At 36.9% G+C, this 15755-nt stretch overlaps 2 protein-coding genes across 2 annotated transcripts; one reads left to right on the top strand and one right to left on the bottom strand.

Annotated features, from left to right (window-relative positions):
* The first annotated feature begins 2192 nt into the window (after positions 1-2192).
* On the top strand, positions 2193-11090 carry LOC149677357 (uncharacterized). The gene is made up of 6 exons (XM_089837355.1): positions 2193-2284; positions 5577-5834; positions 7134-7355; positions 8668-10015; positions 10231-10517; positions 11021-11090. The coding sequence occupies exons 1-6, from the start codon at positions 2193-2195 to the stop codon at positions 11088-11090; spliced, it is 2277 nt and encodes a 758-aa protein (XP_089693481.1).
* A 798-nt stretch (positions 11091-11888) lies between these two features.
* On the bottom strand, positions 11889-15412 carry LOC149677356 (uncharacterized). The gene is made up of 2 exons (XM_089837354.1): positions 14335-15412; positions 11889-12663 (listed from the first exon to the last, which is right to left on the bottom strand). Exons 1-2 carry the CDS (start codon positions 15114-15116, stop codon positions 11889-11891), a joined length of 1557 nt encoding a protein of 518 aa, XP_089693480.1. The 5' UTR covers positions 15117-15412.
* Positions 15413-15755: the final 343 nt, after the last annotated feature.

Here is a 15755-nt window from a genome sequence, read left to right as displayed (position 1 = left end):
GAACGAGGAAAACAATAATTTGATCGAGGAAAACAATAATTTGAACGAGGAAAACAATAATTTGATCGAGGAAAACAATAATTTGAACGAGGAAAACAATAATTTGAACGAGGAAAACAATAATTTGAACGAGGAAAACAATAATTTGAACGAGGAAAACAATAATTTGAACGAGGAAAACAATAATTTGAACGAGGAAAACAATAATTTGATCGAGGAAAACAATAATTTGAACGAGGAAAACAATAATTTGAACGAGGAAAACAATAATTTGATCGAGGAAAACAATAATTTGAGAGTGGAAAACAATAATTTGAACGTGGAAAACAATAATTTGAACGTGGAAAACAATAATTTGAACGAGGAAAACAATAATTTGAACGACGAAAACAATAATTTGAACGACGAAAACAATAATTTGAACGAGGAAAACAATAATTTGATCGAGGAAAACAATAATTTGATCGAGGAAAACAACAATTTGAGAGTGGAAAACAATAATTTGAACGTGGAAAACAATAATTTGAACGAGGTAAACAATAATTTCAACGATCGAGGAAAACAATAGTTTGTTTACTTACATAAGTAGGGACTCTGCAGAACTACGTCATGCACATAGAATTGTACCAGGAGGAGGGGCTTAAATAGCTCTGATTCTGTAGAAAAAAAAACACACCATAATGGCGCTGGCGAGTGAAGCTAAACCCGAATTGCTAAGTCCCTGTTCTAAAACTGATAAAGTATAAAGAGTCTTAGGGAATTCGACACACGTCGGCAATCCTACCGTATAGGTGCCGAATGCCAGTGGCTTCGCTAGGCCTTTTTTGGCCTACCAAAAGATTGCTGTTGGCAACCTAACATTCTGTAGCAATATATAAAAAATTTTCAATATCAAACAGTTTGAAAGTTATTATAAGAACTTAATATAAAAAATTGCATAATGGTTTCATTGGAAAATGTGTAGACCTTTATAACTATCCGTAAATTTGTGTCAACGTGAAATTATTCATATTTTAAAAATATACAACCTTTCATTGATAAAGACTACGGAACCGATTATGAAGGATTTTCACTCGTCTTAGGTTTATTTTTAGTTTTGGTTAGCTTTTAGTCAACACTATTGGGACTCCCTTTGAAAGAACATGAAACATTTTACTTGCTCTATCTGTTTTTTTTTTTTAAAAATTTTACTGTTTGATATTGAAAAGTTTTTATATATTGCTACAGAATTTTAGGTTGCCAACAGCAATTTTTTGGTAGGGTTTACGGATTATTTTGGGGGGGGCTAAGTTTAACATTTGGGGGGGCTATAGGCCAAAAAAGGCCTAGCGACGCCACTGCCAGCCTTTGGCTTAACTAGCTGCCTTTAGCAAGCTTAGCCACTATGTAGCAGAAAAACCATCTTTAAGGGGCACTAACGGAGCCGCGCTTTCCTTTAATACCCTCGAAAAATAAGTACGGAAGCCGTGAATTATTCTCGAAAATGAGACCAGCTTCGAGCCTTCCGTCATGTTAAAATTTGTCTCATTTCTTCATTTTCTTGACACAGTTCCTAAAATTAACTCCTGAGTAGTAAATCCACGAGCACTGCTATTAATTCAAGAAGGAAAACTAGTCGAAATTTCGAAATGGGGCAGTTAAGATTTACAAAATTTTCTTAGACTTCACTGTGGGGGAATTTCATTGATAAAGAGAGAGAGAGTACTAGCAGAAGGGGATAATAGAAGAAGGATGCCACTCTGTATCATCTTAATACATTAGTTACGTAACGTCATTCTTCCCAGGCTCACCCTTTTTGTTTGCTCTCCCGCTCAACAAACTACTGATGGGCATCGCACCGTGCACGGGGTGAATTCTATAACTGTTTGGCACTAAATCCTCAGCAAATCAACTCTCTAACCTCGTCTTGGGGTGTAACAAAAATCCACAAGCGCGTCTTGCCAAATAGTTTAACGCAAATAGACTAATGATGAGGGTACTATTTATCGCGTATGTGATTTGGTTTAGTAACCTTGCTACAAATGTTCCGTAAGAAAGGTCTAGCCGTCTTAGGTAATCCTCGTCCGTTAAGGCTTGATGATTATTTCTTTTGTGATGCCCTTGTAAACTGGCAAGAACAGAAGAATGGTTTAGTGCAACTTCTTGTTCCACCACTCTACTATTAGCATGAATTGTCTTCAAAACGTGCTACGATGTCAAAATCTCTATCCTCATTGCAGACAGTACAGTCTCTTCTACGTCCACGATCTTGCACTAACGAAATCACGAATTGGTGTTCGCCAATGTCGGTAGAGGTGTTTCGCACCGGATATCGTTGGTGTGGAAAGCGTTCGGCATAAAGCACTGCCTTTAGTTGAAGGTTACCGCGACCGTCACCAAAAATAAACATTTAGTCCAATTTGTCCTGGTTGGAATAGGTTGGCATTTTGCTATGAAACGAGACTAACTACTGTAATTCTAGTACTCGGCTGCAACACTACAAACCCAGTATATCGAAAGGGACCGGAAATACCACAATCATGTGGTTTATTGTGGTGAAGGTCGCTTTAACGTTCGACACGTGACACCGCTGCAATGTCGTGACCCGATAGGTCAAACATTTACCATCCTTGTTTTTAGGCTCAACTCTGCGGTATTGCCTGTTCCATTAGAAATACAAGGTCTGTAGTGATACAACTGTAACATTACGCCTATTAAAAAGGCACAAATACTGTAAAACACATCGGTCGGACGTGTTGGAAAAATTGTACGGTATTTCGAAATCCAATTTGATTTCTTCGGATCCAATGGATTTCATCGAATTTTGAGATTTTTCCCGTGATTCCGTCGGATTTTTATGTTTCTACAGTGATTTTGACGGATTTAGCAATAATTGTCTTGATTTCGTTGGATTTTGAGGTTTTTCGCGTGATTTCCTTGGATTTTGAGATTTCTTTGGATTTTGGATTTCACGAATTTTGTAATGGATTTCACGATTTCTTTACTGATTTTGTGATTTCGCTTCTGATTTCGTGATTTCTTTGTTGATTTCGTGATTTCGTGATATCTTTCTTGATTTTGTGATTTGTTTACTGATTTTATGATTTCTTCGCCGATTTTGTGATTTCGTTGCTGATTTCGGATTTTTTATTTGATTTCGATATCAGCATTGATTTCGGATTTCTTAAGTTGAATTTCACGGGTAGCGTACGGGATTTCATGAATGACCGACCCTTCGGTAAAAAATCACATAAATAATGGTTGGCCAATATTAAAACACCCCTAACCTTAGATTTGGACTAAATAAGGGAAACAAAAGTTTCCTTGGGGAAAAACTCTGAAGCAGAAGGTCCAAGTTGTCTGTGGCACCGAGAAAAAAGGCCTTTGTTAAAATTGCTTGTCGTCACGTAGCAGCTAGGATCGAATTACCGTAGTTAGTCTCGTGTCTTATCAAAATGCCTGCCTATTCCAAGCAGGACAAATTGAACATGATGTTTATGATGATTACCCAAGACGGCAAGACCTTTACGTGAACTAATTGAAGCCGATCCATTACTTTTAGAAAGGTACTGTTCTCTGACGAGGCTATATAGGGATAGTTCATTATACCGGTGTAACGTACAGTATACTGAACCTAACAAAATTATCACTGGTTACAACATCATAATCATCAATTGCGATGGAAGATGAAATTTTGGTGGGCATTCTTGGAAACCGAGTTACCGAACCCTTCTTCTCGATGAGAAAATCACTGAAGACATTTACTCGTACTTTCTACGTCTATGAGTTTAGTGCTTGTAAATGTATAGCAAGACATGGACAGTCGTCTTGAAGAGTCCCTCCACCCCAATGGTACTCACATCGAACGTTGAGGTGTTCAATAAACAGATTAGTCTAGAGGTTGTAATAATAACGCCGAAGGGGGGTTATTATGAACTCCTGATATATCCATTTCTGTGTTTTTGCAACTCGGGAATGGGCATTTACAATTCATAGTTATTTAAGAAATAATACATTTAAATCCTAAAAACAATCTAGTCCCATAATGATAAATTTAATAATGCAAAACTCATGAACCTTTATTTTGTGTTGTGTATGTTGTGCTTAAAACATGGTGGGAAAATATTTTAAAATCTTTATAACAACACGAATATTCGCCTTTTTATTGAGATCTTTAGCAACATCAATGTTCTAAAACGAAGCATTTTAAATTTCGCGCCAAAGAGTGGATTTTCCCGCCATCTACGTGTTGCTGTTGGAAGTGAAACATCCAGTGTTTACCGCGCATGTCAATGGGCGGGGCTTTACCTTTCCCCACTCCGTCTACTTTTCTAGTATGTGTAAGTGTTGCGATCCCCTTCGACACTTCTTTATATTGGTCTACAGAGGTCATAGCCAATTCAACACATCTTAAAAAGTTAAAATCAAATTCACCCGCACCTACTTCGGATTACGAAACTTAACACTGAGCGCGAATTCCAATCAACTTTAGACATTTTATCGAGTCCAAGTGAATCCGAGTCTAGTACTGTAGTTAGGCTGTTTAATTTTTCGTTATGACACGAAGACGATGAAAAACGGGTACAATTGCATTATATCTATTCACATGAAATAACGGTCTTACCTGACTAATTAGACCATTTGGAGTTCAAATAAAATAGTTAAAAAAATATTCGTCCGCCGGAACTGGGCCAAAACTTCGTTTGAAAATTTGAAATCACCAGGTTAGGTTAACTAGTTGCCACCTTTTCCAAGATATCGGTTTTTGAATTTAGTGCCTTCACCAAAAATTATGCCCCTTTTCCTAAATATGAGTTTTAAAATTTAGTTCCTTCAGCCAAAATAATGCGCCTTTTCCAAATTATCGGCTATTAATTAAGTTTAGATCCATTACCGAAAACTGGGCGGCTTTCAAAAACTTGTACGTTTTTTACAAGACTGAGTGCGGAATACGGTATACAGGAGTTACGGTAAAAACATGCAATTTTGAAATTTTCGAAAAAAAATTAAAAGTACTTGCGGCGGGCCAATATTTTTTTAACTATTTTATTTGAACTCCCCATGGGCTAATTAGTCAGGTAAGACCATTATTTTATGTGAATAGATATAGTGCAATCCTACCGAAAAACGCATAAGGCAAGTCAGTTTTACTTTAATCTTCGCAAATGTCATTATTTTGAAGTTATTTTCAGCGATAGGGTAAAATTAAATAGGTTTATTAATAATACAAGGTTTTGCAAGTAGGCTATTTGTTTAAAAATGATCGTCTTTTCAGAAAGGATAAAGGTCAGGTCTATTTTTCAATTTTAAGTTCCAATAGCTATGTTTTCTCTCCCTTAGGAAATATTTCCCACGATGTTCTTAGCTACCACCAGGGGCATACTTTTTTTCCCAGCAGAATGATAGAAAAGCTGGTTCAAGCTAGTAGCTTCTCACGCGTGCCATCGAGAATTCGAGATTGTGTTTTAGCCTAGGTTGTCGGCGACAACTTGTCGCGTTTCAAGCAAAACAGTTAACATAACGGTTTCAATAGGATATTGAATATTTTCCTATGGATTCAGAATCTCGCAGTAACTGTATGGTTTGGGAGACTTTAGAAAATATTATCGCTATCGGGAGCGAAGGCTTTTACAAACACTGAATGAAAACGTTACCACTGTGCAAAGAAACAATTACGAAACTAGAGTTAATCCCATAACCGAGGGTTCTGTTGGAGCGGAACTTAGGAGAACATTTCAACCATATAATCGGGGCTTATCTAATCATCCCAGCCAGTCGTCCAGTTCTCAATCAAATCAAGTGCCAAAGTTCAACTTCGCTATGAGTGCCAAAACGACAAGGAAGTCCATTCTTAAGTAAGTTTCAATTTATAATGTTAAAGTATGGACTGCAGAGCTGTGCTAATTAGCTGGAAACTAATTGAATTATAATTAGCAATTAGGTAAATATTTATGAACTAATTTTATTCAATTAGAAATTAGGCATTTATTTATCAAACTAATTTATTAGAATTACTAATTTCAAATTAATTATTTGTCTAATTAAGGTAAAAAAACCATAAGTAAACATAAAAGTTTAAAAGTGCCCATGGATTTAGTACTTTGGTAATGCAAAGTTTAATGTTTTAATGCCATTGAAAAACGGGTACGGAAGCCGTGAATTATTCTCGAAAAATGAGACAAGCCTCGAGCCTTCCGTCATGTTAAAATTTGTCTCATTTCTTCATTTTCTTCCCACAGTTCCTATAATGCACTCCTGAGTAGTAAATCCATGGGCAATGCTATACATAGTTTACAGGCGTAGAGGATTCCTACCATTAACATCAGGAGACCAAGCGACTTAGAGTGTAAAATCGTCTGCTATTTTACATTTCCCAGGTCTCCTTGTGCAAATGGTATGAATCCTCCACGCCTGTAAACTATGTATTAATTCAAGAAGGAAAAACAGTCGAAATTTCGAAATGGGGCAGTTACGATTTAAAATTTACGAAATTTTCTACTAGTACTAGTATTCTCTCATGTTTTGAGGAGCTGAAAAATTAAGAGTAGCACTAAGATTTCCTCATCAATATAATAAGGCCTTTTTCATATTCAAATAGATGAATCAAAAGTAAATTCCTCGATTTTTAGTTTTTACTACAAATTGGCGTAAAAGATTAATTGAAAATCCAATTGGCTAATTAGTTAATCCTAAATGAAATTAAATTTTAATTAGATAATTACCTTTCCGGTGCATACTTATTAATTAGAATTACTTCTCAATTAGCACCAATGTAATTAAAATTCAATTACCATTTTCAATTAGTAAATGTTTGCTAATTAATTAGAAGTTCGATTAGCTAACTAATTAATTAGCACAGCTATGGAGAAGGCAATTACAATTTGGAGGGCGGGGTTATGCACGTGAAGGCCCTGTTCCAGCTTGTTTGATCGTTGCCTACGTTAACGTAGGCAACGGTTTGATAATGTAAATATCGCCATATTGCCCCATCTGGTAATCTATGGAGTTTGTACTTGGCTACATTGAACTTTCTCCTATTGTTAATTTTCTCTGTTTTGCTCTTACGTCGTTGTCGCAGCTCGCAGCGCTATAGATCGGTGAAGAAGTTCTTTCGTTTTAAATTAATAACTGTAAAATATGGAATATAATTTTAGGAACAAAAAGAAGGGGCCACCGGGAGTAACCTCCTTTCAGAAGGAAGTAGTTCTATTAGAAGGACCTTTGTCATCGAATGTGCCGAAGGGCGAAGCGAAAGCTAGGCTTCATGAGGCCGGGTTAGTTTTAGATGGCATGAAGTTTTCAAAGTCTTGGACCGAAGAAGAAATTTTGCAAGAGATTAGAGAAGAGTTTCATGGAAAAATAGATGCTGACACAGAGTAAGTAACAATGTAAAGGCATTTGCGGAATTAGGGTTTCTTCCTTGAAAATTAGTGTTATAAATAAGACCAGAAATTCATACAGTACCTTGTAATAGATAAAGAGCCAGTTTCTCAAGTGATGTGTAGGGTAAAAGGCAGTTTGCAGAAAAAAAAGTATTAAAAACCTCAATTAACGCGTCGTGAGAAGTATGTTACAGAGCTTTTTGTCCCACCTACAGTGGGAACTTTGATAATGCAGGCAGCAATATAAATTTTTTCTTTCTGTGGTGTCTCTTTTTGTTGACGGCTTTAGAATAATGTCGCCTAAATAAAATAGAATCTGTAATTTTCGAGGCCAATAGTTTGACTGTAAATTTGACTTATTATTTTGAATACTAGCGTTAAGATCGCGTTAACCTTCATGAACTCAAGGCTTAGCAACTGTGAAACTTTTGATTTAGATCAGGGATTTTAGCGTTTGTTTAAGCTGATGAATTTTTAAAATCGAAAAAGATATCATTCATCGACTCTCCTTTGGACTTGATTTAGATAAAGATGCGGTTGTCAGTTAACGATTTTAAAAATCTAAAAATATCATAATTCATCGATTGGTTAAAAGTAGCACCTACGAATAATGGCTAAACTCCCTGCCTTCCAGCTAACGAAAATATACATGGCAGAATTTATTTCGCGCCCTGAGAATATCACATTGCTCAACATACCACGTGACGCGGAAATTTTGTTAGCTGAAAGACAGGGCAACGCTAGTGGTTGGAGCTACTACATTTAAGTTATAGATAAAATCTGAATTAATTTTGATTTTTAGATCTTTCGATGTTTGTAATTAGTAGAAGAAGCGATAAAAATCACCTGATTCTAAATCTAGTTCTAGTCAAACCCATTCCCCTTTATTGCGGAAAAAAGCCGAAGAGGCGTTTTTGAAAATTTCTCACCCTCGCTGCGGTTTAAAAAAATATGGAGTCCTCAAAAGATGGTTGCCAATTGAACTGACGGTTTAAAGCGAAAGTTGAGATTAGCTTCTAGCTATTTCGAAGTCCTAGTAAACTTCGCCTATGCTATTTCGAACAGAGAAAGGAAATAGGATTCATGCAGGATTTAATAGAAGACATTTTTTACAACCCCTTTAAAACGGGGCGGCTCGCCAGAGGAAGCACTTAATACGTTACCAAACATGGCCGTCTACTGCCATAGGTAGACGCATGAAGTTTTGTCTAAGTTACAACTGACATATCTCTATAACACCTCTCTTCATAGTGAAACATTATTCAAATATAATTTTCAATTATACTAAATAATTTTTCCGTTTTAGGCTTGAACTTTTGGTTGCATGTAAAACCCGCCTGATGAAAAAAAAACTTGGGAAAAACATGGTTATATCCGGAGAAACCAATTGTACTCTTTGGAAGCAAAGAATCTTATACGTGCGACCCTCGAAGAATATTTTGGAGGCTACTTCTGATGATTCTGTTGACGTTATGTCCGTTGAAGACTTACAGTGGACATCGAAACAATCAGAAAAAGTGGAACATATCCAAGAGTTATCTTTACCTGATGTGGAATCAAGCACTTCAGAAGTTAATAATTTGCCACAAAGTCAATTTCCAGTAGCCTCGTCGTCTACCATTAACAATACATTGACACGGGGTCAATATTCAGCACGTCAAGATGCAACAGCCTCGTCGTCTACCATCAACAATCCATTGACGCAAGGTCAATTTCCAGCACGTCAAGACTCTATAACCTCGTCGTCAACCATCAACAATTCATCGACACTGGGCCGATTTCCAGCACGCGAAGACTCCACAACCTCGTCGTCAACCATCAACAATTCATCGATACAGGGTCAATTTCCAGCACGCGAAGACTCCACAACCTCGTCGTTAACTATCAACAATTCCGAAAGCACATTTTATGATTCCGATCTTTATGTTAACTTTCTTCAGATTTTAAGTGATGGCGATCCTTCTGATCCAACTATGTTAGTGGAAGCTCCTAACGACTCAACCGACGCTTACAACAACGACTTAACCGACTCTTATAACAACGACATTACCGATATCACGAGTCCCAACAATCATGAAAATCTTGAAGTGGAAATGATGACTGCTTATGAAATACTAAGAGAGCTAGCTGAAAAAATCAACAACGAAAAGGTTTCTATATTTAACATAAACCGGAAACGGGTTTTGGAATGTGCGATAAGAACCTTTAAGAAACGCGGATTCAATTCAGAGCATAAAATCTCGGTATGTTTTGCTGATGATTTGGAAACTGCCGAGGGTGCTATTGACGCGGGTGGGCCAAAAAGAGAATTTTTGCGCCTTCTCATTAAAGAAATTGTTTCTAGTCGCATTTTTTGCGGCCCTGAGAACAATAAATATTTGAACAAGAATAAAGACGCCGAAGAAGCAGAAGAATACTATTACGCTGGACTCGCTTTCTCACTTTCCCTTGTACAAGGTGGACCAGGGCCAAGATATTTTTCAAAAGTTACTTATCGCTCTTTATTTCAAGATACAACTCTCATTCCTGTGGACATTTCTGACGTTCAAGATTATGATGTACATGATAAGCTTTTTCGCTTCCAAAATTGTCACACTTTAGAGGCGTTACAAAACGTTGGAGATGAACTTTCGGAATTGAGATATTTGCTGGGAGTACCAAACCAATACTGAAAATTGAAAACAAAAATGAAATAATCCAAGATATTGTTCGTTCTTGCGTATTAACAAGATGTTCTGACGCCCGAAAAAGACTCATAGAAGGGCTGAAAACGTTAAATTTGCACGAGAAAATAAAAAGTTATCCAGACGTTTTTGAAAAACTTTTCTGTTACTCAAGTGAACCTTTGACCGCTTCTAAACTATTGCAGCTGTGTGGAGCAATTAAATATTCTGAAAGGGGAAGCAACAAGTTCCAAAAAGAAGTTGATGCAATGACCTTCTTTCGGGAATACATATATGAAATGGAAGAAAACCAAGGTCCATTACAGCTTAAAGATGTGCTAATTTTTTTCACGGGCATGGACGACGTTCCACCTTTGGGTTTTGACGCATCACCTTCGATTGAGTTTCTGCATTCAAAGAAGCTCCCGGAATCAAGTACCTGCGCCTTAAAACTCAGACTCCCAGCTGTACATGAAACTTACGAAGATTTCAAGTATAATATGAATTTCGGATTAATGAACACACAAGGTTTCGGCCGTTACTAAACTAAATTTCTATTAAAACATTTCCAAACAAGGACTTATTTAACATTTTAAGACGTATATAACGCAATATTATTACTTTCAATGATAAATACGAAGACGATTGTTTTATAATAGCTGCAATTAATTCATTGAAGCGTGCACAATCGTTAAAACATTTTTGCTTAAACATTCTGATATTACACGGCTTTGCTTTGCTATATGAGGTCACCAATAACTTCTAAAACGTTGAAAGGTTTCCTATCTTCCCGAGCTGAACTATGAATGTAAAATTTGCATATAAAACAGGAGATTATCTTGGCTCTTGTTATGGAATAAATTCCATAGTCAATTGAGTAATTGGGGCGATACGAAACCAAGGACCATGTTATTAAGCTCACTGGTGCCCTCAATTAGCCAAGCCATGCCAAAACTCTTTGTAATCTCGTTAACAATGTACCGTTTTCCATATTAGGAATAAAAACCGTTTATATCAATGGAAATTTAATGAAAAACCAACGCACACAACAACTATACCAAATTGAAAACTGAGTGACAGGTTTAGCCGATATATATAAAAGCTTAAGCATTGCACTCAGATGTTCTTCCTCGAGAAATTTCCCTTCACAGTAGCATCGATATTATAAATGAAGTATCGAACAATTTTGATTACGAAGGATAACTTAAAACAAGCTGAGCAAGTCATATTAGAAGTTTCAGCCTTTAGTCAATTTCCATGATTTTAACGCAATGTTTTGATGACCCGTATCACCGCATGAGTTTAGTACGAAAGTTCTAAGGTAGTTATGTCTTCTTATGACTCTTAGTTTATGCCCTGCATTTTCGCGCACTTGATGTCACCTCAGATAATCTGAGATGTCACCAAATCGCTCTATTAACATGGTAACGTTTACCTTTAAAATTTCAGAACGTAAAGAAGTGAAGTTTCCTCCACGTGCTGACAGATTGGGGGTAAAAATGATAAACTTACAAAACATTTTGCGATACTGGTTGTTTTCATTGAAGTAAGGCACACAGAGCCAATGAACTTGGTATTTAATATAACTAACGTCCGTCACACACCAAAATTTAGTACCTTTGTTTCGTTAAAATACACAAAGTTCAGAAAACTCTTATCGTGAAAAAAAGAGACAATACAAAGTGTAAAAAAACATGCGTCAGGATTAGAAGAAAAACACCATTAACTATGTTATGTTTTGAAAGTGCATAGAAACTATCCTTACTACACTCGGCTAATAAGTATGATGCACTCTACCGCTTCACAACCGCACTTAAACCATTTAGGAATTAGCTTATTCCTATTAATATTTAAATTTTTTCAATCAGTTTTCAAGCCATTCTTGCAATAAAGCCAAGATTCTTAGACATGTATCAATACCGTGGTTTCCATCATCTAGTACAGGATCTATGGTGTTCTGCAGATAACGTGTTTGTTCCGAAGTCAAGAGCATCTGGCAATCTTCAACAACTACGTTGTTGTTTGTTTCTATTGGCGTATTTTCAATTTCTTCAGTACCATACGAATCCGGGTTTAAAGAATATTCTTCATTTTGCCTTTCAATATCAAATGAATTCATTCTCGATATTGCCCATAGCTGAATAGGCGAATGAGCATTTTCGGTGCTTAAAGAGTGATAATTCCAAGAGTCTAGCAAACTACTACAGGACTGGCTGATTCTAGGCAAGTACATATAATGCAAACTATAAATGTGACGTTCGTTATGGCAATCCAACAAGCCATGTTCTTGCATAAATGTAAATAACGCTCTATAGTAGTCAGAAACAAGTCTATTCACTTCTCTCCATAATCTCTCGATCCTCTGGTTGTGGACAGATAATCCAGCGATAAAGCTGCCTCTATTTAAACCCCTATTTTCTATCATGTATCTAGCGACATGTACGTTTTCAGTACCCTTATCCCCTCGCACGCGCAATGGCAAACCGAGTTCCCTAACACCTTCCATAAATAACTGCAAAACACTTTGGGCTCTATTGTTGGTTAAGCAACGCAGATATATGATTCGACGACTGTATCCATCGATGCACCCATGAAAAACAAGCCTCCATGAAATCAGTTTATGGTTGCTGTCCATGTGCCTGTAATACATTTGTTTTAGCATTGAACACAAATACAGGGTGTTTTGACAAGTCTGGCACAAATTAACAGGCGTGTAATGAGGGTAAACAAGAGTCAAAACGCCCTATGAACTGGAGCTCTTCGAAGTAGGCTATTACTATTGTGGCTTTCACCAAATTGTTTCCATTATTTGAAGATTCCTGGCTTCTCTCTGAGCTATTCCATTAGTTGGGACCAGCAGATAACTGTTCCTTGATCGACGTAAACGGTCTTTTTAACATGTTTACGGTATTCTACTTGTTATAAACGTTTCCGTTCATTAACTTGAGGTAAATAATCGATAACAATTTGGTCAAAGCTCCAATACTAGTTTCAGAATTCTGAAAATCTCTTTGTTTGGTGCCCTACTTTTGAGAGGTCATATGCATTTTGACTCTTTTTACCCAAAAGAGCTCGGCTGTTATTTTGTTCCAGGCTCCCAAAAACACCCTAAAATAAAATAACGGCTTTCTGTTTTTTCCCCTAACGCAAAAATATTTCGCTCCACAGTTGCCCTCAAATTGAAAATTTCGGGAAAATTGCACCAAATAAAAATAAACTACTACACTTTGTATGCATTTCGCGCCTAGTCACTCTTAATTTTACGCTTTATAACATGTCATATGTAAGCGACCTGCTAGCGTAGTGTATCATCGCGTTTAGGAAAATATGCAAATTTTAGAAGCTACTTATCATTCGCTGTCAGAGCGTCACTATCGAGGTTACTTTAAATAATCTTGCTCATTCTTACTTAAGTAGCACTACTTTCTTTCCTTTGTGTATTCATAAGCCGTAGACCTTTTACATCAAGTTAAACTGAACACTACTTCAACAGGTAGACAGATTAAGGTAGCTCTTTATAATCTCATCTAAGCTTTCTTAAAGTTTATAATTTTGACTCGCGAATACACAGGAAATTGTGATTTTAGATAGCAACTTATCCTTGGGTAACTTTTCATTGAACTTAACGTAAGGGTAGAAGGTAGAAAGTGCACCCCAAAATAAAAGCCCCTCTCATGCAAGACAGATTTATACTCTCTTTAAAGGTAGGACGAGCAAAAATTCGAGTGCTTTGTAATGGATTGTTCACTTAAATTTTGAAGGCTAAAAGATACAACCTTTAATCGATAGACGATATGAATCTTAATCTATTTTTGTTTTTTAAAATAATTTTTATGGCATAAACTAATCATCTACCATTAAGTTTACACGATTGAATTATATCTATAGATGACTAGTCAGTATGTCTGTAGCCTATGATCCGTCTCACTCCAAATCTGATGTTAAATTACATGACAAACTTTCGCCGTGAAGGCTTCCCTTTAGAGTACTATTAGTATGACACGCGAGTGGTGATAAAAACGTCTCCGCGGAGGCGGCGAGGTTTTCGTATCCCCCAAATCCTCCTTACTAGAGATTGCTTACTTAAAATATATACAACACTGCACTTAAGTTAAAGATGAGCAAGACGGAGGGATTTCTACTAGCCCCTTTTGTGAAAACTATTTCCCGTATGTTTCATTATTTCGTTACGCAGATATTTATAAGTCAAATAATTTTAGAATAATCTGTGAAAATGAATTGAATTTCCTGTACACCGTACAGTTAAATGATTTTGCTGTAGCCTGTTATGCTTTCGTAACGGTTCTTACCACAACGCATTCGCTCCTTGAACACTATATCTGCGTCGTCTTATTGAATTGCGTCTTCTCAAAGCCCTTCCTACAGGATCTAAATCGTTTAGCCGTTCTCTAATACGCCATCTTGGCACTCTAACCCTGTGGCTTCGGAGTGCACCGATGACGTACGTTTCACCCATATTTGGGTTGTTGGACAAAATGTTTGAAATGAGGTGATCCAATTGTTCGTTAGATAATACTTCGTCTGCGCCGTTAACTCCAAGATATTGACGGTGACGAAATAAAGTTCGTGGATTTAATCCCAGAAACGATGCGCACCCTTCCCAGTTAAATGCAAGCCCGTTTCTAGCGTTCAAAACTTCTTCCCTAGTGACATGGTAACGTGGCCTCCCTACGCGTCCGGTGTGTAAAACAGGGCACACGTAAGGATCATTGCCTTCTGTTTCCAATGACAACACGTCCTCTAGTTCATTAGCTAGGAAAGCTACGTTTTCGTAAATGCTATTAACAAGTGCTGTGACAGTTTCAAAATCTTCCGTGATGCGATTTGGCTCCTGGATAGCATTATTCTCTAGACATGAAATTATTGCTGATAATATTCCACAGTGACCTTGAAGTCGCCTATGATTTATTTCTAATCGATTTAAATCATTACTGTAACGACTTCTTGCAGCTTCCTCGAAGCAGTGGTGCAATTCGTGAAGATATTCCTCGACTTCATTCGTGTAAGAAATGCGGGAACACAGTAAAATTATGAGCAGAAGAGTAAAACATTTGCGCATATTGCGATCCATTCTTTTAAACTTTGACTGAATGACAGCAATATAGAGCCACAAATATAGCCGGTCTAAACCTATCTTGACAAAGTAACAAATCACAATTTTAATTACACAAGCACGAACGTTTTTAATATAGTATCACATCTGAGACTAAATATTCACTAGGCAGCGAAAGGACGAGAAAAAAGTTCACCCCTGGAGGCAAACACATTTATCGTGAGAAACTTTCTCTAAAGCCGGGCACTCGCGGATTCTTTTTTCCCCGAGTTAACATCGTGTATTCCCACGCCGTAGGTCTGTTTCTTACATGAAGTCAGTCTGAACGGAAATAGTCATCGGGTATAGGGCTGTGCGAATACTCGGATTTTCGTATAGTATTCGTTTATTTCGAATCGAATTTGCCATTTGGAGAAAAGAAATTCGAATAACCTCAAATACGAATACAGTTACCTAAACCGAATAATCGTTTCCAAGGGGTTCAATTCGAATAGAAAACGAGTATTCGATTGAAAATTGGAATTTTGTTTTACTCTCACTAAATACTTAGTCTCAGCGGGCGAACAAGAGAGAAAGGAAAAATTCCATTGTATGCGGGAACTAAAATATTTATCGACTGCTAAATGTATTTAAAAAACGATTAATCGTTTGGAAAAG

The sequence above is a fragment of the Phalangium opilio genome, unplaced genomic scaffold, assembly GCF_054372755.1.
Source record: "Phalangium opilio isolate 3A_F unplaced genomic scaffold, DU_Popi_V2 ptg000043l_1, whole genome shotgun sequence".
NCBI classification, from domain to species: domain Eukaryota; kingdom Metazoa; phylum Arthropoda; class Arachnida; order Opiliones; family Phalangiidae; genus Phalangium; species Phalangium opilio.
Note: the sequence above shows the minus strand (reverse complement) of the source record. Positions and strands in the feature narration are given on the sequence as shown.